Raw genomic sequence first — 25,710 nt, forward strand, 5'->3', positions numbered from 1 at the left:
CTTTCCAGGGAATTGTAGGATTGCTTTATGTAAAAGGCCTTTCCAAAACAAACAAAGGTTCCAAGGCGAGAGTCCACATTAACAGCTCCAGAAGAACAGCAGCTACATTAGTACACATAAAACCTATCCATTCCTTTCACAAGGAGTGGTTACACAAAATATATTCTTAGATCAGATTGAAAGCTGTGTTTAATATTTATCAAAAGGCAGCCAGCTAGATTTGGCATCATCCTTTAGCTACAACACTACTTGTGTATCCAGTACACAAACAGTTTTGTATAGTCAGTTACAGTTAGCTTTTACAGACATGCCTGCACAAGGCACTTCTTTCCGACAATTGTGTTGGAGTGTTTGCCAGATGACGACAAGCTTCCCCCATTGCTCCTTCCTTCTCCTATCACCACGTATGGGCAGCAGCCTACCAGGAAGCATGCTGACAAAGCTCGTACTCTCCAACCTTTCAATTGCCAGTTAAAAGTTATGCCTTCCCATCAGCTACAGCTAACCATTTCAAGCTTTCCAGCTGACACATCAGTTTTCATAGTGATCACTCTAAAAATATATTTTATGGTATATATAATGTACAAACAAGCAAGTGGGACACTCTGTAAATTTTTATTTCTACCAGTTTCTACTCTCCCACTCAGTTTCACACACCACTGTTCAATATTCTTATAAGAATATCAGCTGGTGACCTAAACAAAAACTAAACTACTGTAGTTCTATTAACTGGATCATGCAGAATAAATTCACTATCTAACTATTCTTCAGCCTTCTAGAGATGGTTAAACAAATCTGAATTCGAAGGCTTTCAAGGCTAGTATACATAGTTTTTTGTGTTTTTTTTCAGGCTATGTGGCCATATACTGGAAGAGTTTATTCCTGATGTTTCACCAGCATCTGTGGCTGGCATCTTCAGAGAATACTGGTATGGACGTAAGTGGGGTATATATACTGTATTATCCTTGGTTAAAGATGCTAGCCACAGATGCTGGCAAAACATCAGGAATAAACTCTTCCAGGTAGCCTGAAAAACCCACAAAAAACTACGTTAAACAAATCCTCAATGCATAACACTGGAAGTAGTTTTGGTTCACTTTACAATTTCTTATAAATCAAAGAGGTAATAAAATTTAGAACTAAACCAGAGCAAGTTATCCAGTCCTAGCTCAGAAGATTTAAGTATCATAGCTTTTAGAGCATGTACCCCATAAATAGTATAGAAAAGCACAGGTGTCCAATAAGCTTTCTCCTGAAAATTGATGTATTCAACCCTTATTTTGAAGTCAGCGTTCCAGGTATTACTATGAATGTAATGAAAGTTTACTTCATTGGTCAATATAAAACACAGATAAACATATATCATGCATGTTTATTTTCATTTATTCTCTAACAAATAACTATTATTAACTTACTGAGTTATCAAAGGAGAGTTGTACAGTATTTTATAACACAAGTACATGGACCTCAATCTCAGCTATGATACACAATGTCAGACACAATTATAGTTAAATGCTTCAAGAGTTCATACTCTGGGTACACAAGCACTAAAGCTAAACAGAGCCAGGCCTGGTTAGCACTTGGATGGAGGAGTGCACAGGAATATCAGTTGTGGTAGGCTATATTTCAGAGGAAAAATATGGAGAAACATGTCTTGAGTACTGCATGCCTAAGAAAATACTATGGAACTCATGGGGTCACTCCATGTCAAGAAGTGACTTGAAGGCACACATACAGACACATACAGAAACACACATTTCCATCTTAGGGTAAGTGAAGAAACAGCCCACTTACTGAATTGTAAAATTCATTTCTATAGTTAAGCAGTGTTGTTGCTTTGAGTGATTGTTGCTCGACAAGGTATGCATATGCAACAAATTAGGTTGCAGTGAGGAGTTGTGGAAAGAGCATATAATGAAATTACATACCTGGACTTTCCACTCGCTTGTAATGATAGGGATTGATGCAAACTTCCTTCTGTTTTGAACCAAAGGGAAACTCACAGCATTCCAGTGGTTTAAGTTCATGATGGCTCTGCAGATCTGGCCACCGCCACACACGGCAATAAATTACATGGGGTAGCCCCTTCCGATGGGAGACCTGAAGTCTGCCATCTAACGAGCGCGGAATTGTGACACAGTTGCTAGGCTGACCTGGACAACTTAATGCTTTTTCTAACTCTTCCATGGCTCCTTTTTTCTTCTTCAGCTTCTTAACTAAAGCATCAACAGCCTTCTCGGCCCATTTTTCCTCTTCATCTCCTTGTTTCCATCCCAGCAATCTTTTAACAGCTGGGCTTGTGAAGGAGAACAAACTCGTCACATTCATGGTGACGATGAAGGAGTACCCACACACAAGGTCTAGAAAAACAATTCCTGCAACAGTTTGCAACAACAGTCTTCAGTGAGTTTGTATTATCCCTTTAAGCTTTCTGATCCAAATGTCTTGAAAAGCGAAACTAACATTCCAGTATGACAACTGTTTTCTCTAGTCTTTGGGTTCCAAATCTGAGTAAGGCACCTAAAGGAGACAAAAGTGAGGAAAGTCAATGCCTCTTTAATACATATAATTTGAACAATCTCAAATGCTGTACCATTTTACTGAACAGGCAGGATCCCGAGGCAGACACGAAATTCTTGATTAATATAAAATACAGAACTAGAAGGAAGGTTTCTCATATGCTGTACATGAAACACCACTTTTTCAGATGTGCCATCAAGCAGACCACTTCCTACTAAGATGCAAACTTCCTCCCCTTCAAAATCACTTAGTAAATTCACCTAAGGCGGTACCAAAAGGTAAAACAAGTGATTTTTTTCTTTTCTTTTTCTAATTCTTTTTATTATTATTCTTAAATGAAAATAAAATGACATAGAATAACATAACATACACATATATTCAAATTACACTTATACAAACATCGCTAACATCAAACATAAATACTAAAATGACTTCCTTCTCTCTAATTCATGAATATCTTTTGATACTTTAACAAACTTTATTTACTCTTTTCTTATATGTATTTATTTATACTATTATAGTTATTTCCCCCTTAATATATATTTACAAATGTTATGGGTAAATATTGTATATACCATTTCTATTGAACTTGTTAGTTCTTCAATCCTTTTTCCCATATACACATTTCTCTCCCTATATTTAAGATATATAGGTAGGTTTGACCCATCTTTCTTATATTTATCCACTGAGTAATTTCTAATTAGACATTAATTTGTCTATTTCCATAAAATGATATAATTTAAGTAGCCATTCTGTTATATAAGGTTTTTCCTGTTTTCTATTTTTTGCATATATTGCTCTTGCTGCTGTTATCATATAAAATCATAACTTTCAATGTTTTTGTTCTCCCTCTTCATTGGTTATTCCTAGCAGGTACAGTCTAGGTTTCATGTTCACATTTGTATGTAATGTCTTTATTATTGTTGAATAAATCTGCCTCCAATATTTTTTCATCACTTTTTAAAAATGACTAGCTGTTGAAGAAACTGAAAGATTCACAAGAAGGTAATACAGAAAGCACTTGATTTTTTTTTTTTTTTTTGTACTAGAGTTCAAATAAATACACAAGGAATAGGTGAGTATGACCTAAACTATAATTAACTGCATGGAAAGATTTTAAAAGCTTTGATCAGATTGCTTTGTCACATTCACTTACAAAACCACTACAGACAGGAGAAATCCATTTTGTAGTATTAAAGTTCAAATGCCTCAGAACAGTTGCATTCTAAACATCCTCCAAATAAAGAGGAATTATTTATGATTCAGAAGGAACTTAAAACAGAGATGGCTGCCACAAAATTAATAAATATGGTAAGCCAGGAGCACTGAAAAACAGGTTTGCGTACTCACTGGGCAGCCTTTTTAATCAACATACATATGGAATCAACATATGAACACCAGCCACATGGCAATTTACATTAAATGTAAGATAATGTCTGGATCTGGATTCATCCAAAGATGAACTTATTCTTATCATGATCCTCCCTATTCAAAGACAGGCCTAGACAGACTACGGAACAGTTGTAAAAGCAAAGGCTTACATGAGAACAACAGAAAGTCACTTCACCAAATTCAGTCTTTACTCTTGGTTCTTTCCTATGGAGAGTAGTATTGCACCTCTAAATCTCTCCACTGTATCAAGGATTCCCTGGTACTGCTTCTTCCACCAATGCATCTAGAGGTAAGTCAAGATAGAGTGGAAGCAGGGATTTAACTATGTTAACAGACAGTACAAATAATTGTGCACTTGTTTTCTATGTAGGTATATTTCCATTAACAAAGTGACAACAAAAGGCTGGCTAAGACTGCAGTCCTATCTATGCACGCTTGAGTGGGGATTACTCCTATCTCAGTAAGCATGAGAATAATGATGTTTGCTACAAGATGTTCCATGGTTTAAAACACATCACAGAGGTTTGTCCAGAAATTACATTACGGATGGGCAGAAGGCAAACTGGGTCCTGTTACATGTATTCTCTGCAATTAATACTTAACTACACTGCACTTTATCTTGGTGCAGGAAGCACCCTTAGGAGCACTCAATTCAGATTTTACCTGAATGGTTGGAAAACCCCATAATGGTCCTTTTTTTGTATATTTTAGGAAAGTTTGTGGACCATGGGAAAGGAAGCAGCCCAGTGACAGAGCATAGAGGAAATCTTTGCATCTCCAGCTAGAGCTGGGAAAGACCACTGTCTCAAAACCCTGAAGAGGAACTGCCAGTCACTCAAGGTTTGACTGCCAGTGAAAAGTACTGAAGCTGGAGCTGGCAGTTCTGACAACATACAGCTACCACTGGGGAGGAACTGTGGGGTTTTTGCCTAACTTGCTTTGAACTAAACCAAGTTGGGGCTCTTGACTAAGCAAAGGGTGAAGGAACCTTACCCACCTCTCCCTGATCAACTGGGCTTGCAGGGGCTGTTTTCCACTGGCTTCCAAATCAGTGTAAACTTTCATCTCTGCATGCATGGGCCAGATGAGATGGGTAACTGGTGAGGGTTAGCAGGCTTTAATGCTTGGAAGGTTATACTCTAACCACAAAAAAGTGGGGATTTTGCCACCAAATACTTTATATTAGGGGAAATGGACTCTCCTGGGCCTAAAATCATCTAAGGGGGAATGCTAAAATCGCCCCCATGCCTTCTAGAGGGGGTAATTGGAAACAAAACATTGGACTCTAGGGGCCCACAAAAATAGCTGTGCGGGCTGCTTACAGCTTCTACCCTATAGCCATGTGTAACAACTCACACCTATGTGGCTAAAGAAAATAAAGAACAGAGGCTAAACAAAGAACATTTCAGACATAAGGTAGTACTAGGAGGGAGTTTAGTAAGACAACTCCCCCCCCCCAGCATGAAATAGAATGCAAGGAGTTTACTATACTGTGCACACTACCCTTACTGCCTCCCTCCATCTCAGACAGACCAAATAACAACACACACTCATCCCAATCAGGATCTCCCATTGCATGTCAAAGCAAGAATGTAGCTGGTTTACTATGTGTTGATCTGCATGATGGGGTCAGGTGGATATGTGGGCACTTTGAGGGTGCTTTAATATCCGAATATAACAGATAAGCAAAGGATGTTAGGTAGGTGTTTTGAAACAAACACTCCTAAGCCTAAATCACGCAGGCTTCTTGTTTCCAGTACTCTTAAAGTGCCTCAAGCGTTTGCCAGTACATTCCATTTTCCTTTCTCCCACTTCTTGTTTCTGCAACATATCCATTTCCTGCATTACTCTGAGCAGCAAGAGGCCTTATCAGTTAGAAATACAAACAACAATTAACACGAGACTGCATCTGACACCTACTCCCCTCTTTCCCAAATAAATGTACCCTTCTACAAATTCTTTGCTTCCAACAACTTAGCAGTCCATGAAGATAAGATTGTGGATGGCATGGCACTAGCCTAAGCCAGAGGAATTCAGCTCTCTTAATTCCAAACTGGTTTTGAACATACTCTTTATCATAACTTGATTTTATTCTTGTTTAGAATCTATTGATTTTTTTTAATTCAAGGATAAAAAGAATCATTAGCTACTTTAAATACTGGGAATATAAAGTTTCCTATCCACTATATTCAAATCCTTAGATTTTATGCAAATATATACACATATATTATAATGTATATAGATATAACATAAACATCATAACTACTAACTGCTATCACTTTGTGTTCTCATATGTATTTGAACAGTTGTAGTTATACTTTAGTTAATTTTGCAGAAGTCCCTAGCTGTAAAAAAAAAAAACCTGGAAAAATTGTACACAATTAGAAATGGCTACAATTATGTCTAGAAATGTATATTCTGTTTACAAATATATTCAAAAATAAATATTTTTGTAGATATATTTACAATGTACACATTAATGTGGAAATGAGATAGAACAATGTTTAAGCCACAATGGCCGGTTACAGACAGCCAAAATAAAGCTTCTTCGAGTCACAGTGGAGGTATGGTGTTTCAATGATGCACCATCCTAAGAGTCCAGAAGCCACACCAAAGCCATGATCCAGTCTTGAGCGTGGCTTTGGTGCGACTTCTGGACTCTTAGGACGCATGCATCATTGAAACACCATACCTCCACTGTGATTCGAAGCAGCTTTATTTTGGCTGTCTGTAACAGGCCAATGTTACATTTGTCAGTATTTGTTTTCTAGTTGAGACATTGGACTTCCGAGAATGAAAGAGTAAACTCTGGCTTTTAGTTTCTCTCTTACAGTTCTCAAGCTGAACAAAGTCCTTGCCAATGGCAGGCTTCCCTAATTAGGTGTTCTCCAAATATTCTGGACTTCACTGTTCATAAACCTCAGTCCAGATAAGGAGTTGTCAGAAATGCTTGGAGATGTAATCCAAAATATGGAGGGCAGTAACTTACAGAAGGTTGTACTAAGGTTATCTGTAACCCACACTTGGTTCCCTCTGTGGGCTCCTCTGAAGGTTCTTCATGCCATACAAAAGGGAGTTGACAGTACTGTTGTAGAACCAATGGCAGCATGGGATTAGGGGTATTAGAATCACTTGAAAAAGTGTTTAAGTGCAACCACAGATCATATATACTTCAGGAAATGCAGTCTACATGTTATGTAACACATGTTATATTAACACTGTGGAGCTCTACCAACTATGTGAAGGATGCCTACAAGTCAATTTTCTAATTCAATGCTATTTGTATGGTAGAAAGCATCAGGAAGAATAATGGTATCTGTTGATAAAACAAACTCTTCCAATGAGAATATTCCATATTGAGAATATTTTGTTTTGCAATGTATCATACCTGGTCCAAATGAATGTATGCAATGGTAAGACTGCATTTAGAAATTATATACAGAGATATGTAGAACAAGAAGTGGGTCAACAAGGAGGAGTTAGGATACAGATTGTATCCCTGTCAACTGCACACAGTACTTATTCCTTAGTTACAGAATTCATGAACTGCCTTTAATAAAAAATATTTCCAGGATAAAAATACAATTTTTTAAAATAGAAAAATGCTTTTGGAACAAGGAAATCAGGATTGGAAAATGGTACAGATACAGTAAGGTAAAGGTAGTTCCTAGAAATGAATGTCTAGTCATAACCAACTGTAAGGGGCGGTGCTCATCTCTGGGTTTCTAAGCTGAAGAGCCAGTGTTGTCCAAGGACTACTCTAGTTGCCATGTTGCCAGCATGACTGCACCAAACATTGTTACCTTCCTACTGAGAAGTTGTACCTATCCATCTATTTGCATTTGCATGCTTTTGAACTGCTAGATTGGCAAAAGATGGGACTAGTGACAGGAGCTCACCCCATCATGCAGCACCCAGGCCTCGAATTGCCAAGATTCTGATAATCAGAATTGGCGTCTTAACCACTAAGCCAAATTTGCAGATACAGTACCAACACAACAGTTCACTACTGAAACATATGCAGTTACATGATCAAGAATACATACTAACAGCAATGTGTTGGTAGAAAGACAGTATAGTAAGTTTTAAAAGTAGCATACATGTCCAGTGTTTCTGACTTTCCACAGATCCTTCACCACTTTTGACTCCAACAATTACAAACACCTGGTCCTTTTTAACAACAATTTTACACAAACTATGTGGGTGTGTTAAGATACACAAAAGTGAAACAGCAGGCGTTTCTGCCTATATTTAGATCTGCCTGGTCAGCTATAATTGCATAATTTCATCAGGACCTTCTGCAACGGAAATACATCCATATTCATCACAAGCATCAAAGGAAACATCTTTACAAGCCATATCCTTTTACAAACCAACACATGGTCTTATGCCACTCTCTCCAATTGTTGAATTCCTCCATTAGGAAGGGCAGGGAATTTTATTTCTTTATCAATTGCAAAGTTATTTCCCTTTATGGCTAGAAGGACAAGAAGGTGTGGCTTCCCCTACAGGTGCCCAGAGAATGGAGCGGGTGGGGGGGGGGTTGAGGAGCTGTTTGCCACAAAGTTCAGACAAGAAATAAGGCTTTTCTACATTTGGGTCAGAGCTAGCATGGTGTAGTGGTTTGGACTATGACTCTATAGAGATTAGGATTTGAATGTTCAGAGATGGAAACCCACCAGGTGATCTTGGGCAAGTCACACTCTCTCACTCTCAGAGGAAGGCAAAGGAAAACCCCCTGAGAACAAATCTTGCAGGAAAATCCCATGATAGAATTGCTTTAGTGCTGCCATAAATTAGACATTACTTGAAGGCACACAACTACTACATTATTTGGGTCAAATTCACAATCTTGTCCTGCGTGAAAAATTGGCCAAGATGCCCAGCCTCACTACCAATACTTTGACTATATTCATGAAACAGATAAGGGTGAAGTGGCCCTTTAAAAAAAATTTAGCTCCCACAGTACACATACATATGGAGGTTTCTGCTCTATTCCCAGATATGATGAAAGAAAGTCTGCCTGAACCTCTTTTCTCACTTGACAGGATTCAGACTTAGCCTTCTCATTAGGCTGTGAGACAAAAATCTGTGGTATCAGAGACTGGTGAGACAATAGGAGCATCCCTCATCCCACCTGAACCCTCTGGCCCTTCTTTTCTCTTCTAGGACAGAACTGTGCCTGACACATGGCCTCCTACCCTTAAATTAACCTACTGCTCTAGATTGGGGAAAGCTGCTGTAGGATTATTATATACCAGGGGTAGGCAACCTTTTTCAGCCGGGGGCCGGGTTGCTGTCCCTCAGACAACTGGGGGGCTGAAGCTGGGGTGGAGCTTCCACTCTCCGGGGACGGAGCTGCATGCCAGGGGCTGAGCTTTCAGCAAAAGGGAAGGGCTTGGGCACCCGTCCCAGGCCCTTCCCTTCGGCTGAAAGGGCTCCAAGGGGCCCTTTTGGCCGAAGGGGAGGGAGGCCGAAGGGAAGGGCTTGGGCAGGCTGCCTCCTGGGCTCCTCCATGGCCCTTGCGGCCCCAGGCCTCTCTCTCCGGAGAGGGAGGCCTGGGGCCGCATGGGCCGAGAAGGAGCCCGCGGAAGCGGCCTGCCCCCTCCGCGGGCTCCCCCACGGCCCTTGCGGCCCCAGGCCTCTCTCTCTGGAGAGGGAGGCCTGGGGCTGCATGGGCCGAGAAGGAGCCTGTGGAAGCGGCCTGCCCACTCCGCGGGCTCCCCCATGGCCTTTGCGGCCCCAGGCCTCTCTCTCTGGAGGGAGGCCTGGGGCCGAATGGGCCGAGAAGGAGCCCGTAAGCGGCGGCAGCCTTGGCGGCAGGACCGGGCTGGGGACGGTCCTGCCACCTCGCCAGGCCGGATCCGGCCCACGGGCCGGGGGTTGCCGACCCCTGTTATATACCATGAAACAAGAGATGACTGTAAGGATTAATATAGCTTTACTACTTTCAGATTTATTTCATCTATAGTAAGGTAATAGCATTAGCTCTTACTATATGCAACATGCTTGAAGGAAGGGCTGTTTGTGTGGCCCTTTTATTAGTTTTGGTACACATGTTTTTGAATAATCTGTATAGCAAATTCATGATTATTTTAAATTTTTAGGCAATTATCATTTTCTTCAATAAGTTAAAACTTGCTCTTTCAAAAGCTAACCAGAGTCCTGATAAGTATGAGATGAATTTTTGAATGCTACTTTCCAACCAAAAGCCCTGTTTGCTTCTGTCTCATACTTGATGCAATTTAGGCTACCATAACACTATGCAGTACCATTTAAAAAAAAAAGCAACTCCATCATATTATGTGCTTCACTTTGAATAAATCATAAATTAACCCCGATTCCAAAAGGCAGCAATGCAGACAGATATCAAAACCTAGGTGCAGTAAATGGTGCTTTGCCCTTAACAGGAAACAAGAACAGTTCACAAGGGCTGCTATAATACCTTTCTAGGGTAAAGCGCAGGTAAATATGAGTAATATATTGATCGCACTTGCAAGTCACACTTGACTATGGATTAGTGTATAGATTCAGAGGATTGCTGTAGTTTTAAGATCTGCAGGAGAGGTTTTCAGTCCCACCACCATCACAGGCATGTTTGGTGAAGGCACAAGCCTATCTGGAGGGCAGTTTTTCGGGCCCAGAATAACCCTTTGTTAAAAAAAATCTAGAAATTGTTGTCCAATCACGTTCAGAAAAATGAATTGCTTCATCCCACCAGAGTCCAGTGAGTGGCAGATGGATAGGGAAGCCCCAAATCTTCTTCAGCTGTCCATCACTGGCCTGAAAGAAAGAAAGCCTTCAAGGAAACAAAGTATACTGCAGTTTTGGAATGTGCTAAGCAGCCCATCCCTAATTTAGAAGCCCTACCTCTCCATAGCTTTCCCTGTTGAAAGTAAGAGAGGGCTCTGAAAAGCATAAATGCTGGCTAATCAGAAATGGGCCTGTTTGTGTAGTGTGGGCTACAGCTGAATTCTGCAAACTAAGATGAAAAGGTGTAGTAGGCTTGAAGTAGAAGCTCAGAGAAATTACAGCTGTGAAACAACAACAAAAAAGTGTATAACCCTGGTGCAGATTGCTGTTAGGGGACTCTTTTAGCCTTCTCAAAAGGAATGTTAACCCCAAAATGCTTCTAGATGAACATCTGTTTCAGTTCTAATTAAACACTTCCTGTCAGCACCAAGAAATAAACATCTTACAAAATGCAAATTTCTATTTGATTGCAGATACCTCAATTTCCAAATGATCCTATGATCCAGCAAAACACTGTAACCATACCAGGCTCAATTCTGCCTTAACTGCTATTATACAGAAGTATATTAGCTTACACCTCACAAGGGACTGCATCTATGCTGAATGTATAATTTTCTTCCATAGCAGAATGCCATTTTGCCTTGCCAGTCTTCTGGCAAACACAAAGCACAGTTATTTGATGTGAGTTTTAAGATCAGCTTTTTTCATGCTCCCAGTTTGTTGAATACCCATCACCATTTTAAAGCTAGATTTCTCTATCGCAGACCATTTTAATGTCTTTCCTTAAGCCAAAATTTAAGGAAGACTGAAGCATATCAGAGCAAATTGTTTTAAGTTCCCCAAATGCACTCTGTAAACTTTCGAGTTTTTTCTCTCTCCACTGAACAGAAAGTGAAGCAAGCTGTAACTTGTGTCTTCTTGCCTCTTTGCTAATCAAATTTGCAATACAAGTCCTCCAACTTATATTTGGAACACTTGCAGAACTAGAAGTACACCAAGTTTCCCCATATACTGCCAATGTGAGAAAGTTATAAACAGAAGTGAAAACACTGACCTCAGTTATTTGATCGCAGCAAATGTCTCTTTCCCTTACTTGTTCTCATGCATGTGTAGCTGCTGCAAGTCATGTTTTCAGTTTAAAAATTGTATCACAATATTGAGACTATACAGTATATATTCAGGTGTGTACGTTTGTTTTGAATTATTATTTAATGCAAATTGTTAAGAGTTTCTCTATGGTAGGAACATTAATTTTTTTTAGAACAATTAAATCTAAATACATAGACATATACATCACAATTAAGGAGGGTTTGAACAAGGTACAGAAAGAAAAAAAAGGTATTCAGAAGCTCTCATAACAAAAATAAATTTCTCCTACTGAAAGAGACATAAGCAAGTTATAAGAATAAACTGCTAACATCTGATACAAAGAAAAACGGTTAAAGTAAAAATAATTACATATGAGAAAACCATCTCTAATTCTACTAAACTACTGCAGTTTAGCAACTGCCACGAATAGCAAGGACAGTTTGAATTACTCATTAAAAATGTTTATAGTTCTGACATTTTCAAGAGGTTGAAAAAAAATGTTCAAAATTATGGAAGAGGTCTACTTCAAAGTCTACTACTTAGAAGTACAACCAGCTCTAAACCCAGGTTCTTAATTCCTATCCCGAAGGATTAAGATGGGTTACAATTTTACTACAAAAGATACTGAGAGATCCAAAGTCTTAAGTACCTAACAATGGTTGTCAAAGCCACACTCTAAAAAGATCTAGTAATGCTTTAAAGAAGACATCTCAGGTAAAGTCAGTTTACCTGGCCTGGCATCAGCAACTTCAATCCTCGAACAGCTCCAAGGGTCCCAGTAGAACACCCTGTCCATGTTTGCCCTGTTCAGCCCCTTATTTTTCCTCTTCTCTCAGCATTCTGAGCAGTGTCAAATGGCTGGATCTAACCATCCATTTAATTTTTCATTATCTTTCAACCAAGGCTCTCCACAGCATTGTGGGAAATGTAAGGGGTGGTTAGACTCAGCTGTATATGAGTGCCAGCATGGTGTAGTGGTCTGAACATTGGACTAGGACACTGGGAGACCAGGGTTTGAATCCCGGCTGGGCTCTGGAAACCCACTGGGTGACCTTTGGCATGTCACACTCTTTCAAGCCTCAGAAGATGACAATGAAAAAAGATGACAAAAAAAAACCCTCCCAAAGAAAACTGCCAGGAAAACCCCATGATAGGGTCGCCATAAGTAAAAAAAGCACTTGAAAGTATAGAACAATAACAACAACACTCAGCTACCCAGTGCTGCTTGGATTATTCCCACGGGATGACAGTAAACTGAGCAAAGCCCATGACCCAAAGAAAAGACCCAAAAGCAGATACTCTGCACAGCATCTCCTCAAATCCAACTCAAGACTGTGCCCTAAAGGAAAAAGGCAAGCTAAGTGGTAGAGGTAACAGCAGTGAGCACGAGAAGCAATGCCACCTCTTCCTTGACCAAGTGTCTGTGCAAACCTGGAAAAAAGACTAAAGTTTAAAGATGAGTACCAGAAGCTAACAATACTACCATCCTGTGCATTATTTTCTTTAAATTTGGCATAAGGATGCTAGTCAAGAGTTTCCTCTATTCTGAGCATTCAGAATGGACCACTGATAAACTGTAATGTCTGTACATCTCAATTAATTCAACAGTTTATAGCACAGGTAAAAATAAATCATTCATTACATTTCTTCCCTTGTTTGCTCCAAGGAGCTCAAGTATACATGACCTTCTTTCGTCTTCCTCAAGTATAGCATAGTGGCTATACATGACCTTCTTTCTCATATTGTTCACTGTTTCTCATAGCGTGACTGTAGATTCAGCTGAGAGGTGCTACACTCTCCAGGTCACCCAGTGAATACAATGGCTGAGTGTGGTTTTAAACTCAGGCTAACCCAACCTAGTCTGGCAATAGCCACTATGCTAGGCATAGTGAATAAGACAACCTTCCCCAAATTTATGCCTTCTCACTGCTTTGGACAGTAACTCTTCATCATCTCCAATGACTTTAAACCACTTGTGAAAACTTAATGATTTTTTGAACAAGAAGGAAGGCTGCTTCCATTGAGGGTCCCCATGAGGGGGATACTGCTTTCTGACAAACTTATCTGTAAAGCTCTTAATGGCTTGGGAACCTGAATGTGCATCTCTACTCATACCAACTTCCCTCTGTCTTAATGAAGGTCTTGTGTCAAAACACTCACCATTGCCTTATTTGATGTGTGTGTGTTATGCAGTTAAAGACTGTAAAATAAGACATAATCTCTTTAAAGAGGGTTACAGCCCAGCTTCAGAATGCCCTCCCTAAAGGGGTATATGCCCAGTCTACTTATCATTTGGGTAGCAGATTGATATTTATATTTAGGCAGACATTTTGTCTCCATGAGCCTTCTGTTTGCCTGAAAAATATTTACTGCTGTCTTTTATTGCGGTTGCTTGATGTTTACGTTTTACAATGTTAGGTTTTTAATAATATTATAGTATTGTACGCTGCCCAGGAACCCAATCTGATGAAATGTGGTATAGATACATTTTAAATAAAGGTCCAAAATACACTGTGGAAATAATCCAGTTTGAGGCTGCTTTAACTGCCATGGCTCAATGCCAGGGAATTCTGGGAAGTGTAGTTTTGTGAGGGATTTAGCCATCTCTGTCGGAGAGCTCTGGTGCCACAATAAACTACAGTTCCCATAATTCCCTAGCACTGAGCAGGGGCAGTTAAAGCAGTCTCAAACTGGATTATTTCTCCAACATGTTTAGGACCAAATGTAGATCTTACCTCTAAAGTTTAAATCAAGTTCACTAATATTTCTTTACTGGGTGACAGCCAAATGTAAATCCAAAAAAAAATAAAATAAAATAAAAAAAAAATCCAAGGACACTATACAAAAACATGGATGAAGGAATAATAGGTATCCAGCAACCCACCCCAAACGGGGTAATCGGCTTAAAGTTTTCAGCAATAACACCTGGCACAACATACATTTATAGTCTAGCCTCAAGTCATGCTCAATGGCAAAATGAGTAAGATGAGCCCAGGAAAACAAAATGAATGCAGCCTTCCCGCCATATGGGGTGTATGTATGCATCTTCAAATTGACTATCAACATAGTGGCTGCATAATCTTGCAGCACTCTAAATATATACAGAGTAGTTACCATGAGGACTAATTTTAGGGATTATAGAATCTGGAGGCTGGAGTCCAAAAAGTAACATTCACAAGATCTGGATATTACACTTACCAAGTAATGGTGAAGTGGTGGAAAGTTCTCTGCAGAAATATTTTCCAGTTTCAGAAAAACACTGCTTCATAAAGTTCACATAAGGAATAAGTATAAGACAAGTCTACCTGGAAAACATGAACGTTTACCATGCCAGTCAAGTCTAAAATCAAAAGCTGCAACATAACTTTTTTCCAGGGGATTATTCTGAAGTAGCCTATGTATATTGGGGTATAGAGCTATAGGCAAACTAAAACTAGAATGCTGATAGTTTTCTGCACCTTTATTTCTTTGCTTTAAAATCTAAATAATGTAATGGAAATCCATGCTACTAGGCTGTTGTATCTTAAATATTTATGTATGCCAATAAAAATAATTTCCAAGGATACCTCTGAATTTGAAAATAAGATGTAAGTCACATTACGTATACTTTATTGAACATTTTCCTTATCAAATATTATCAAATATTTCAATTCACCTACTTTTGGCTACAGGCAGGTAGACCCAATAAAAGAAGCCATGGACAAGAGTCTGCAAGTTCTAAGCAAGGCAATTATGACCAGGCTCTTGAAAGTTTCACCATAATTCTAAGTTGATTTTACAGCCAATAACAACAACAAACTTCTGGTTTCAAGGAAAAACAACAATAACTCAAACTATTTAATACATAATTAACATGCTACATTTAGTAAATAAAATTAAAAAGCACACTCTTAACACTCAAGAGCAACCTTCATAACAATACATCAGCCCGAAAAACCCACAAAAAACTATAATAACACATCATATCAAGAGGATTCACCAAGTATTTTCTCCATCTATCTTAACTGGATTTAATTTTATATTCCTAGTGTTAAACATTCCTTAACATCTAAAGTAGGCGGGGGTGGGGGAAGAATCATCTAAAGCAGCCTTGAACCTCCAGATATTTTGAGCTTATGCTCTCCAAGGCCCCAGCCCAATGTAAAGCTACCACGGGCCCTTTTGGGATGTAGATCAGGGGTAGGCAACCCTTTTGAGCCGGGGGCCAGGTTGCTGTCCCTCAGACAACTGGGGGGCCGAAGCCAAAAAATAAATAATTAAATAATTTTAAAAAAAATTAAATAAATAAATAAACCTGGACAAATGTAGGACAAAATTTTCAAATGGAGGGCACTTTTTAAATAAAAAATGGTGGACACGCGAAAAAATTTGCTGATTTTTTAAAAAATGTTAAGATAGATGCATGTTTCTGAGGCTTCTTTAGACAATTGCCCCACCATGCCCCTCGCGCAAGACGCCAAAGGCCCCGGCGGCAATCGGCGGCAGGACCGGTCTGGGGCCGGTCCCAAGGCCTCACCGGGCCGCATCCGGCCCGCGGGCCGCAGGTTGCCTACCCCTGATGTAGATAGATGTAAGTAAGAATGCATATAGGACTGAAAGGGCACTCACAGCATTAAAGATCATACATACAATGTTATGTTGATGTGACTCTAGCTCAGAAGTTGGAAGTACTTGGCATTAACTGCCTCTCCTGAGAGTTTTTTTCCAACTAATTTGGTTTTTATCCCCAAATCCCAGAGGTCAAAAATAAATAATTGGACATTAAAGAATTCAGTTTTAATTTTCAAGCAGGCAGACCTCCAAAGAGAGGTTGTGGGAGGAAAGGGGCAAACTAAGGACTAAACCAGAATTAGAATTGGAACCACATCCATCACATGTGATGTTCACTGTAGAAAGAGAACTGCACCAACCTGTTTTGAAAAACAATCTGATTTGCTAAGTACACTTTCACAGATGACAAGAAAAACTGAGAAATGCTAGGTGCCACACGCATGTCATCAAGTACAAGACTGAGGAATCTTGAATTATGATTCTAATCCCAATTTTATCCACAAGTCCTCACCAAAAACCAACAGTAAAGTAAATGTGTAACCACAGCTTATTAGGACTTTTACATTTCATCAATTCAGCATGGTTTACCAACTCTTTCCATGAACATGATAACCCAAGTAGGTTTGTGTATATGCCTTCAAGTTGTTTGTTGATGTATGGTAACCCTTAAAGTGCATAGGGTTTTCAGAGATGGCTTGCAATTGCTTCCTCAGAAAAATAGCCTACAACACTTGAAAATCTCTGGTGGTCTCCCATCTAACTACTAACCAATGCTAACCCTGTTTAGATTCCAAGCTCAGACGAGATCTGGTGCCTTCAGGGTATTGCAGGGCTATTCAAAACTTGCAGAATGAATTAACTAATGTTTAACTAATACTTAAAGGCCTGTTACAGACTGCCAAAATAAAGCTGCTTCGGGTCTCTTTGGAGGTATGCTGTTTAAATGATGCAAGCATCCTAAGAATCCGGAAGCTGCACCAAAGCTGCACTCCAGTGCTTAGGAATGGAATGTGGCTTTGGTGCGACCTCCGGACTCTTAGGACCCATGCATCATTTAAATAGCATACCTCCAAAGAGACCCGAAGCAGCTTTATTTTGGTAGTCTGTAACAGGCCATAGACTGCCTCATGTTCTTCAAATGAATTCCTTTTCCTAAAGAAACAGTAATCACACTCTTCCTTTAGTCTGTCAAAATTCCAAATGCTACTAGTATTCCCCAAATCTTCATTTTCACCTCTTCTGTCCCAAAAGGTTTTGCCTTCAAAACTCTCATTGTTTGTTGCATAGTACATCCTGGAGTCTACAGCTGGATATATAACAATGTAGTTTGGAAAGACCAATTACTAATCCAGTATTTTTTTTAATTCCCTGTGATTGGGCGGCATATAAATAAATCTTATTATTATTATCCCACAACTCTTTGATCTGGAACCATGATTGGGCATGTGCTTACCAGATACAAGGCTTCAAGAAGAAAGTCATTTCATAAATTTTGATATCCTATCACCACTGTTTTATTTTATTTTTTGGTTAGGTCATTTTCTGAATTAACTCAAACTGATGGGCACATCATCTCACATCAACAAAATCCGTAGGGCCTAAGCATTTTTGTAATCATCTACCAATCAAGTCTTCACTTTTCCAACTCTGTTAATAACTTAATTCATCATTGCTAAGGTTTGCTATGGGCAGGAATCTAGCTATGCCTAGAACTGCACTGAGCCACAGAGGTAGGTAGGGAAGGGGTGGGGGGAACAGAACACTTACAATTTACTTTTGCTTATTGTTATTTGATACTCAGAGCAGAAACTGTGGTTTTCTATAGCACTATAATTGCCAGGAAGTATATTGCATTTGCAGGCTGAATTAACTGTGAAATGTTTGCCTGCAAATATAACAGCTCTCATTAGGTTTGTTACATTTGCCTGAAGCAGCACATGCCAGAGGCCACCTCTTGAACATCTAAACAGAGCAGGGATCTCAAAGTAGATCTCCCAATATTTTAGTGCTCAAACCAACTGACCTGATGTCTTTGCAGTTAGAGTTTGGTGATCCACTATAGAACGCTAGGATAAGGCAAGTTTTAAAATGAATATTTATGCCAATTTAACAGTTAAGGGTTTTTCCTGCCTTTGGTCAACATCTGCAGTTCAATAAGCTCTTAAGCCAATTTAGATTTCAACACAGGTTTCAAAGTGCTAGCCATGACTTATAAAGCCCTATGGGGATCCTATCTGAAAGACCTTATATCCCCACATGAACCTGTCAGAATCTTATGATCTATGGGGGAAGCTTTCTCTCAGTCCCACAAGAGCCAACATCACAGCTCTCTTGGTGGAGACATAAGAGAGAGCCTTCTCAATGGCTGCTTCCACTCTCTGGAACTCCCTTCCAAGGTTAGGCTAGCCCCCTTCCCTGATCTCCTTTTGCTGGCAGCCAAAGACAAATACGTAATTGCTCACAGGGAGGCTTCTTATTGGGGTGGGTGTTTTTTTTAATTTTTTAACTTTTGTATGCTTTATACTGTTTTAAATTGGATGATTGTAACTGTTGTTGTTTTTTTTAACTTTATTGTTAAGATTTTACAGTGGTCCCTCCACATTCGCGGGGTTTAGGGCCACAGGACCCTCGTGAAAGTGAAAAAAAATGCATATAAAAACACTACATTTTTACTTAAGAGACCTACCTCTGGGAAACTCTAGGCCCTCCAGTGCAACTCTATGGTCAACATCTGCCAAAAGGTGACCATAGACAGAATCATGCTGGAGGACCTACAAATGCCTACAGAAGTGTTTTCTCTAGGAATATCTAGATACTCCAGCACAACTCTATGGTCAATTTTCAGCAGAATTTCTCTGGAGGACCTGGGGATTCCTAGAGAGAACAAATTGATCAAATCCGCAAATATGGAGGGTCCACTGTAATTGATTCCTTTTGTGAGACACCTTGGGTACCACTCTGGGAGAAAGGTGGCATATATAAACATAAAGTAAATAAAGCACTAAAAGGGTTTTTTTTTAAAGAAGACAGGCTGTTTTTACAATGAATCACTTCTGAAAATTCACCTCTATATTCCACACAAAGGAAGAATATTGTCAAGTGATTCTGATACTTACTATCATAATATATTTCATTATAATAACTGAACAAAAAAGCTCACCAGCTGACCCCCTCATGTCATCTTGATGTATCATTTTGCATTTCACTGCCGTAAGTCAATTTGAGATCTACAGCAGGTTGGAAAGGCAAGTAATGATGCTCTCTGAAGTCTCTGGGGAGTCCACATTATACACAGCTTACATTATTTATAAAGCCTAGATGATGCCTCCATTAGCCTTGCAGGATTACACACCAGAAGACAGCACGTATACTTGACAGTAAGGGCTGCTGCACTGCCAACACAGCTTAGTTCAAGTTTACCTTCTCCCTAGGCTGATCTTGTCCTCTGTTTACACGCGTTAAGCTGGAATGCAGTGAGAAATTGGTTTGGAAATAATAATTGCCATGCTTTCATTTTAAGATACACACAGACTTCATACATGTAAAAGCACTTCTGAGTTATTATTCCTCAACAAGCACACAAGCAATGAAGACAGATACGCTGTTTTAAAAACAACAGAACAAGCAATTTTAAAAGGGACTGTCAGGCATGCAGGACTCTGGATTTACAATCACATTTCAGCTTTCCTTAATTTTGTGTTGTCTGTCTACAGATGCACTCCCCTCCACCCAGTATTTTAAAAGAGGGGATGGAGAAGGAACATACGTACTAGTGTTACCAGTGTTAGACAAATCCTTCCTGTCTACCCTTTTCCCATTGTTCTAAGAAGGAGAGGTGGACTGTGTGTGTTTGCTTTCAAAAGGTTATGCACATGGACAAGTATCCTTCCCCCATCAGTTTTATAGTTCTAAAGGGGCAGAGGAGGGAGCGGTGAAGGAAACGATGATGGGATAGGATAAACTATCAGTTAGTGGGATCATATCCAAGTCTATTCATGGGGCAGTATAAGGTAGCATCCGGTATGAGCAGGTGGGAAAATGTTCTCTCCCACTTTGGCTCAAGAGGATACGGTGATATTTGAAGCAGGAAGAGCATAATTTGTGAATGGCGTCAGATGTGCATTAACAGGGGGGAAGGAGGGGAAGGCAGAATGAAAAATGCAAGTGCCTTAGTTTCTAAATTTGCATTCTAACTTTCTCCCACAGAATTTTTTTAAATGTGGGATTGGAGCCTTAGAGGTTCACTCGTCCTGCCCATCACCATTATGAACACTGATCTTCTTGAGTGTGACTGGGGATGCAGTCCAATGTATGTGAGGGCACCAGGAGAAAGGTGGTCTATACAATGGTCCCTCCACATTCACTGGGGTTATGGGTGAAGGACCCCCATGAATGTGGAAAAAACACAAATAAATGCTATTCTTTTTATCAGAAAGAACACCTTTCTAGGCATCTCCAGGTCCTCCAGCGCAACTCTGTGGTCAACATCTGCCAGAAGTTGATCACAGAATCATTCAATGTCTAGAAAAGTGTTTTCTCTAGGAACTTCTAGGTTGTCCAGCACAACTCTATGGCCAACTTCTGTCAGAGTTGTGCTGGAGGGCTTGAAGATTCCTACAGAGAACACATTAACCAAATCCACAAATAATAAAATCTGCAAAAGTCAAAACCACAAATGTGGAGGACCAACTGCATTATCTTTGCCTCTCTAAATGCTCCTCAAAGGTATTTAAAGTCATCAGATCGTATGCATATGTGTGTGAACTCAAAAGCAGGAAGAAGGGTATCAGAAAAAAGAACGGTATTTGATTACATTTGTGTGAGAGAATGAAAGAAAGGGTCAGGCTTGACACAAGGACAAATCAGTACCCTTGTAACCCAATCTGGCCTTGAACTAAAATGATCTTATCTGTAGAGATAGCTAGGACACATTGTAAGGTTCTCTGCGCTTCTGATTTAACATGTATCCTGCAGACCCAGTTAGTTATGTTTTGAGGACAAAAGGTCCTCCAGGTATTGCTGTTATCAAAGGCCAGAGCAATTCAAAGCCCTCTTGAGAACAGACAACGCAGAAGTGGTCCTAAGTTGCTTTCAGTCTTCAGCAGATATCTGCTGTCTGTTTCTAGGTGTAACATGCCTTTAGAAAAATAATCACTCATAAATTTAAGCTTGCTAAGTGCCTGGAAGAGTATGATCTTCCATGTTACTTCTCAGCAGCCAAATGTTTGGGGGGGAAATCTTTGTGGGGTTTTACTTACTCGGCTGCCATTCTTAAAGAGACAAAAAGGCATACAGAGTGCAGGAGTGAACTGACGCAGCTTCTAACTGTAACATTTAAAACAGATTTTTGCATTTTCGTGAGAGGCTGCAATTCAAGTATAAACTCCGGATGCACGTTCAGTTTAATTAAGAGCAGCTTTCTATTAGTATGCAAGAGTGATTCATCCTCCACCCATTTACAATATGCCTGTTCACCAAGCCACCGCTGCTGGAAATGGGATAGCAAAAATTAAACGTTCCTTAATTTGAGTCCACCCCCACCCCGAATGTATGTTTAGTTAGAATAAAGATCAATCGTTTCCTGAAGCCACTCCTCAAATTAAAGCAGTGATTCCTATTTATGCCGCGTAAGGAAGAACTAAGTCAGCCCACACACAGCTTCATCAACTATTAACAAAGGGCTAGAAAACCAGTGTTCTCGCTTTCCCACAAGCTCTCTGGGCTTCCTATAATGGTTTCTGGAATAAAAAGGTAGATATTTTAGATGCTGAGTGAGAAAATCTGCATCCAATAATCCAGGCTGACACCCACTTTAACTGCCATAGTTCATTGCTATGGACTTCTGGGATTTGTAGTGTGCTGTGACACCAGGGCTCTCTGACATGGAAGGCCAAAAGTCTCACAGAACTATAGTTTCCAGAATTTTGTAACATTGAGCCATGGCAGTTAAAGTGGTGTCAATCCTGGATTATTTCTGCAGTGTGGATGGACCCTGATGGGAAATAATCCAGGTTGACACCATGATGGTCCAAAACACACTGCAGAAATAATCCAGTTTGAGACCGCTTTAACTGTTCTGGCTCAGTACTAGGGAATTCTGGAAACTGTAGTTTTGTGAGACATTTAGCCTTCTCTGCCAGAGAGCCCTGGTGCCACAACAAACTACAATTCCCAGGATTCCCTAGTGAGCCAGAGCAGTTAAAGCGGTCTCAAACTGGATTATTTCTGTAGTCTGTTTTGGGCCTTCAACTGCCATGGCTCAATAATATGGAGTTCTGGGATTTGTAGTTCTGTAAGATGTTTAGCCTAGAATGCCATTTCCTCAATCCACAGACATAAGACAATGGGTCTTGTCCCTCTAAAACAGTGGTCCCCAAAGCGTGCCCTTTAAGAGATTTTGGACTTCAGCTCCCAGAAGTCTCAGGCATGTTGGCAAATACTCTGGAATTCTGGGAGATGAAGTCCAAAATCACTTAAAGAGCAGTTTTTGGGGACCACTGCTCTAATAAATGGAAATTTCAAAAAAAAAGAAAGACGGGGGAACATTACAAGGGGAAAACTTGTGCTACTAGGGAGACAAAACACACCGCAGAAATAATCCAGTTTGAGCCCACTTTAACTGCCAGTGCTCAATGCTAGGGAATCCTGGGAACTGTAGTTTTGGGAGACATGTAGTCTTCTCTTTCAGAGAGCTGTGGTGTCACAATATACTACAATTCCCAGCATTCCCTAGCAGTTAAAGCGGTCTCAAACTGGATTATTTCTGCAGTGTGTTTTGGGCCTGAAATGATGATGATGGTGGTGGGGTTCATACGCCTCAGAAACATCAAATGTGAAAAGTTTATCACACAAAGCAGATTGGGAGTTTCTCCCACAAATACCCCAGAATAATAGAGTAATTACGTGAAACGATTTCACACGGCGTCGTGCATAAACCCACCATTAAAGCGGTCACAAAGACGCATTAACACGCATCTTTTTTACTTTGGGGATTTCAGCGACGACGCATTGCCAACATCGATTGTGTGCGAAAACCATCTGCGCAATTACTCGCCATTTCCGCTTTCTTTGTGGGAGGCTTTAAAACGCGCTTTAATCTCTCTTTAATGCCAAAACTAACGCCTCAGTGTGATAAACTCTAGAGTCCAGAAAGAAAAATACTACTCCATTGTGTCGGTTGGGCCTTTCTTTCTTTCTTTCCTTCCTTTCTTTCAGATGGCAAAACCCAGCCTTTTCTGCCGACTATGGAGAAACTAAAATGGGAAGTTTTTTGGAGAAAGGAAAGCTGTGGAAGTTTTCTTGGCCTTTGAACACAAAAAAGCAGCCAAGAGAAAGTGGGGGAAGGGTATATTTTTATTTCATTTCATGTATATTTCGATTTTATTCCTCCTTCCAGGCCTTTGAGAGGGAAGAAGGCGCCATCCACAAAAAGGGCCTCCATCTACAAAGAGAGGGAAGGAAAAGGAGAGAAAACTTTTGAAGGCTGCGAAGTTAACAACCATTGACTCCTTCACTGAGGCCTTCGCCGCCATCATGAGGGGAACTCAGGCTCCCCATATAAAACCCTTTTGCTCCTTTTTTCCTCTTTATCCAGAGAGATAAAGGGAATGGAAAAGATATAGGGGACTCACAGCCAAGGCACCACAAAATGGAGGAGGTTGAAGGAAAAACTGTGGGACACACACCAGCACCAAAAACAAAAGGCTTGAAAGCATTCCTCTAGGAATGTAAATTCACCCTTATGCTTAAAATGGAGGGCCTTTTTTGGGATTCCTCTTGGACAGAGCAAGGTTGGAATGGAGGACAGGTCCAGGAAAAGGAGGACGTCTAGTCCCCCATGCTAAAAAGTGCAAGGATATTTTGGAATTCCTCCTGGACAGAACAAGGATGGAATGGAGGACACGTCCTGGTAAAAGAGGACTTCTAGGCATTTTTTGAGGATTCCTCCTGAAGGTTGAAAGGGAGGACAGGTCCTGGAAAAAGGAAGACATCTGGTCGTCGTCCCCAGCCGTGCTAAAAATAGAGGACATTTTGGAATTCCTCCTGGAGAGGAAAGGTTGAAATAGAGGACACGCCCTGGAAAAGGAGGACCTCTAGACATTTTGGACTCCCTCCTGAAGGTTGCAATGGAGGACACATCCTGGAAAAGGAGGAACCTCTAGACACTTTGGGGTTCCTTCTGGAGAGAAGGTAGAAATGGAGGACAGGTCCTGGAAAAAGAAGGATCTCTAGGCATTTTGGGATCCCAGCTGAAGTTTGAAATGGAGGGCACGTCCTGGAAAAGGAGGACCTCTGGCCCCCCCCAGCCATGCTAAAAATGGAAGGCATTTTGTGATCTCTCCTGGGCAGAAGGTTTAAATGGAGGGCAGGTCCTGGAAAAAGGAGGACCCCTGGGTCGAGAGAAAAAGGGACCCCCTTTCTTCTTCCTCCTCCCCCTCCTCCTTCTTCTTCCAAGGCCTTTTCGGGGACAAGAGGACTAAAATGGGAGTGGAGCAAGAAACAAACGACGATGGAGGAGAGGTTTTTGCAAAAGAAGGGGAGCAGATCCATTAGGAAGGAAAGAAGAAGAAAGGAGAAAAGGAAGAAGAGTTGGTCTTACCGGCTGAAGTTGGGAGGAGGCTCCAAGAAGAAGAAGGAAAAGCATGCACAAAAAGGCGCCCCACTCTGGGCAGATTGGAGGGATCCTTCCTCCTCCCCTCCTTCTCCGTCCTGGCTTTTCTTTTCTTTTCTTCTCCTTCTCTTTCTTCTTCTTCTTCTCCTCCTTTTCCCCCCTGCTCCGCTCCTGCTTTCCCGGCGCTGCGCCGCTGTTCCTGGATTGATCTGGTCTCACTGGCGTCAGAGAGTCGGAACCACCCAGCCTCCACTTACTCCGCTGCCAATACACAACAGGCACATATATACACACACTCACACACAACCACACACACACACACACACACACACAGACACTCAGTACTAGGCCGCCGAGTTAGGGATCCTCTCCAAATGCCCAGCCCCGAGGAGGAAGGCCTGGCTGGCTAAACGGAACAGCCCCGTCCCTTTTGCCTTTCTCTCCTCCTCGCTAAGAAGAAGCAGAAGAAGAAAGGAAGAAGGAGGAGGAGGAGGGGAAAAGGAGGAGGAGGAAAGAGGTGGAGGATAAGAAGGAGAAGAGGAAGGAGGAGGAGGAGGATGAGAAGGAGAAGAGGAAAGAGGAGCAGGGGAGGAAGAGGAGGAGGAAGGATGATGAGAAGAGAAAGGGGGAGAAGTAGGAGAAGAGGAGGAGGAGGAGGAAGAAGATGAGGAGTAAGGAGAAGGACAAGAGTGAGGAGAAGGAGGAGGAGGAAAGGAGAAGAGGAAGGAGGGGGGAGAAGGAGAAAAGGAAGGGAAGGGGAAGAGAAGGTGCAGGAAGAAGGGGAAGAGGAAGGA

At 40.8% G+C, this 25,710-nt stretch overlaps 1 protein-coding gene across 1 annotated transcript in view; it reads right to left on the reverse strand.

Annotated features, from left to right (window-relative positions):
• SMAD1 (SMAD family member 1) overlaps positions 1–25,433 on the reverse strand; it is a 57,006-nt gene extending 31,573 nt beyond the window's left edge. The window contains exons 1-2 of the mRNA XM_089525732.1: positions 24,905–25,433; positions 1,929–2,520 (exon numbers count right to left, since the gene is read on the reverse strand). Coding sequence (XP_089381858.1) covers positions 1,929–2,328 — 400 coding nt within the window. The 5' untranslated portion in view covers positions 2,329–2,520; positions 24,905–25,433. The remainder of the gene's footprint in view (positions 1–1,928; positions 2,521–24,904) is intronic.
• Between the last annotated feature and the right edge of the window lie 277 nt (positions 25,434–25,710).

The sequence above is a fragment of the Sceloporus occidentalis genome, unplaced genomic scaffold (genome assembly GCF_023333645.1).
Source record: "Sceloporus occidentalis isolate IW3139 unplaced genomic scaffold, rSceOcc1.0.p SCAF_5, whole genome shotgun sequence".
NCBI classification, from domain to species: Eukaryota; Metazoa; Chordata; class Lepidosauria; order Squamata; family Phrynosomatidae; genus Sceloporus; species Sceloporus occidentalis.